The sequence below is a fragment of the Epinephelus moara genome, chromosome 7, assembly GCF_006386435.1.
Source record: "Epinephelus moara isolate mb chromosome 7, YSFRI_EMoa_1.0, whole genome shotgun sequence".
Lineage (NCBI taxonomy): Eukaryota > Metazoa > Chordata > Actinopteri > Perciformes > Serranidae > Epinephelus > Epinephelus moara.
The window spans coordinates 5,105,901-5,109,384 of record NC_065512.1 but is presented as its reverse complement, the minus strand read 5'-3'; the positions used below and the strand labels follow the sequence as shown (position 1 = coordinate 5,109,384).

Below are 3,484 nucleotides of genomic sequence, written 5' to 3'. Positions count from 1 at the left end.
GCTGAAGAGTCTAAAAAGTTTTCCGTGTCACGAGGGTGGCTCTGTTTTAATCTGGCTAGATCATTGTATTTATGCTGCACAGCTAGCCTAGTCAAAAACAGAGTTTTTACATAAAATTGGCTAAAAACTACCCAACCCTTTTGGAAATAGTCTCTCTGTATTAAATAGTCAGTCTATGAGCAGTACAGATCCTCCGCTGAGGGAACATGTGTTACGACCGGCTCTGAGGCCGCAACCAGAAACGAGAGCAGAGAGGGGATCAGTGCCAAATAGCGCTTAGTTTATTTATGAAAGTAAAACAAAAGAAGGCAAAAGGTCCATTTCAGCAACCAGCGGTGTAGGAGCACCCCCATACCCCACGGAAGGAACGCGTGTGTAGGTACAGCGGCGGCCACGAGGTATCTGAGGAAGGAGGGATATATGGTCGAGCACATCACCAGGCCCAGGTGCAGCTCATCACCTGATGACGACGACCCCGCCTCGGACCAGAACCTGCCAGGAAGACAACAGCACACAGTACGCCAGCACCACGCAGAGGAGTGGAGGGGTCGTCACACATGTAATAATTGCAAACTTGACAGCCATAATGTTAACTTTATATTAGTGATGCCACTGAATGAAGCTATGCAATGACAGAAGTGCTTACTGTATATATTGCTTTTTTTCCACCATGGCAACTATGAGCAAGAATATTGTGTCAATTTATTTGTGAGGTTGTTGTTACTCTCACTATACTCTGGTCCATTTCTTCATGCTGGCTCTAAAAGAAGCCTTCTTTAAAATCACAGGTAGCACATTAATGGTTTACCATATTATTAATGAGTTCGTACAAACAGTGCATGAGAACAGCCTGTCACATTTCAGTGCAGTCCATCAGGAACGTGCGCTTGCGCATTGTGTTGTCACAACAGTTGCGCTAGGCTCGTCTCTTTCGCTGGGCAACAATATTAATATTTTTCCTTGAGCCCTCTGCACTGGCATCTGTGTTGTGTGGCCTCTTTGAAATCAGTAAGGGCTGTTCTATAACTTCCTGTTGACGGTCCGCTTAGGTGACTTAAAACAGGGCAAAGAGGTAAGACAAGGTAAAGAAAACAAGAGTGGAGACTGACATAGAGGAGAAACACTGGGTTCCAGTAAAAGTGATGAAGATGATGTGCAGAGTGAGGGAGGCGGGGCATCCGAGTCCAACAGAGACAGAGAGAAAAAGGAGGAGAGGAATTTCGAAAACGTAAGAGGTCATTTGGTTATATGACTCAGATTTGTTCAGGAAGCTGCCAGAGCTGCAGCTCTCTGAAGATGGAGGAGCTCTGCTTTCCACAACTGCTCAACACCTCCTGCAGAAAGCCCACCTCTCCTTGGGCCAACTTTGTGCTCCTTAACATTGTGCTGTACTTTATCTCTCTGCTCACTGTGGCTCTTAACCTCCTTGTCATCATCTCAGTCTCCAACTTCAGGCAAAGATTAACTTAACTTACTGATGTCAACAGCTTCTGTAGATTAGAAGAACTGTCTTTGAGTTGGTACTGAATAATGTTGCAACCTTGGAAATGTATTTAAGACACATTTTGACTTGTATTCTGCCCTTTTGCACAAACTTAACTGTGATTTCAACACCAGATATTGCAGTTAGATGTCCACATTTAACCATATTGAAACTGCAGATGTTGTCGATCAGAAAACATTTCATTATGTCTGTTGTTTTTACAACTGTTTTAGTCAATTAGATTTGGGGACTTGTTGAGTTCATGATGTTTTTCCTCTTTCTCTCCAGGCAGCTCCACACACCCACCAACATCCTCCTCCTTGCTCTGGCTGTCTCAGACTTTCTCGTGGGCCTCCTGGTGATACCGGGAGAAGTCCTGCTAAAAACATCCTGCTGGTTTCTTGGTGACCTCTTGTGTTTGCTCTATAATTATGTGTCCTTCATCATTACGTCTTCTTCGATAGGAGACATGGTGCTCATATCAGTCGACCGCTATGTGGCTATTTGTGACCCTCTGCATTACACCACCAGAGTCACTGTGAAAAGAGTTAAACTCTGTGTGTGTCTGTGTTGGCTCTGTGCTGTTTCTTACTGCAGTCTCTTGTTAAAGGATGACCTGACTCAACCAGGCAGGTATAATTCCTGCCATGGAGAGTGTGTGATTGTCATTAACCACACTGCAGGAGTTGTTGACCTTGTTGTAACCTTTATTGTTCCCATTTCTGCCATTGTTGTTCTGTACATGAGAGTATTTGTTGTGGCTGTGTCTCAGGCTCGTGCCATGCGCTCTCACATCACAGCTGTCACTCTCCAGCTTTCAGTGAATCAAAAAACAAAGAAATCTGAGCTGAAAGCAGCCAGGACTCTTGGTGTTCTTGTAGTTGTGTTTCTAATATGTTTCTGCCCATATTACTGTGTCGCTCTTGCAGGTGATGCCTTGGTCAGTTCTTCATCTGCATCCTTTGTGCTTTATTTACTTTATTTGAACTCATGTCTAAATCCATTGATCTATGCCTTGTTTTATTCCTGGTTTAGAAAAGCAGTTAAACTCATTGTCAGTCTTCAGATTCTGCAGCCTGGATCCTGCTCCACCAACATACTGTAGAGAGGCTGTGGAGTGACTGAAATGAGGCCTGCTCCACCAAGGTTTGGAATTGAAAATCACAAAAATTGAAGTAAAATCTCTCTATACAGTATGTAAGCAGTTTATAAGAAAATTGTGCATTGCTCTACTCTGTGTCAATGTCATGTAAGTATTCCAACTTGTGATCTGGAAATCTACAACAAATCTATGTGTCACACGGGGACACCAAATGTTGGGATCTATGCCTCATACAGGCAGCATCATTCATTGGTACTAAGCCTTAACATGGGCCTGACCTTGTAATATATCTCCAATTAAGGTATAAAAATCGCTACCGGTAATAATTGATAATTATTAATAATAATTATCAATTACGCTAAATAATGTGACTTAATTTACATTAATCACCTCGTGAGGCACCATTCCCGAAAATGGAAAAATGATAGCCAGTTAAAGATATCAGTCTCATAAAGTTTACTAAACTATCAATTTGGAACTTTGATTTAATAATTAAAAAATGAATAGTAAAGCCTGAAGGATTTCAGAGTTCTTGACCGAGCAGAGGTTGACTATTCATTCACTCTTGTGCAATATTAAACAGACAGGTGGCTGCTGCTTTACTTTTTGTTTCTTATTTGCAAAATTGTCGCTGGGCGCTGCTAGGGTGGCAGCTGCTTTACTACAGTTTGCCGTATAATATGTCGCAAATGTCGTAAAATGGCGTAACACTAAAAGATGGGTTGTTCTAGGTCATTTAAACTGGGAAAGGATAGATGCCTATAATTAGTTTAGCATAATCACTGAATACTTTGGATGTTGAAATTAATAAATTATGAAGTATTCAAAGCCTATGTTATTATTATTATTATTATTTGTTTGCTTGTCATCTGATGACTTCATAAAGGCCTATTGTATCA

The 3,484-nt window shown here is 41.7% G+C and overlaps 1 protein-coding gene across 1 annotated transcript; it reads left to right on the top strand.

The window, feature by feature from the left end:
* The first annotated feature begins 420 nt into the window (after nucleotides 1-420).
* On the top strand, nucleotides 421-2,588 carry LOC126393450 (trace amine-associated receptor 13c-like). The gene is made up of 3 exons (XM_050049637.1): nucleotides 421-516; nucleotides 1,258-1,454; nucleotides 1,772-2,588. The coding sequence occupies exons 1-3, from the start codon at nucleotides 421-423 to the stop codon at nucleotides 2,586-2,588; spliced, it is 1,110 nt and encodes a 369-aa protein (XP_049905594.1).
* The last annotated feature ends 896 nt before the right edge of the window (nucleotides 2,589-3,484 follow it).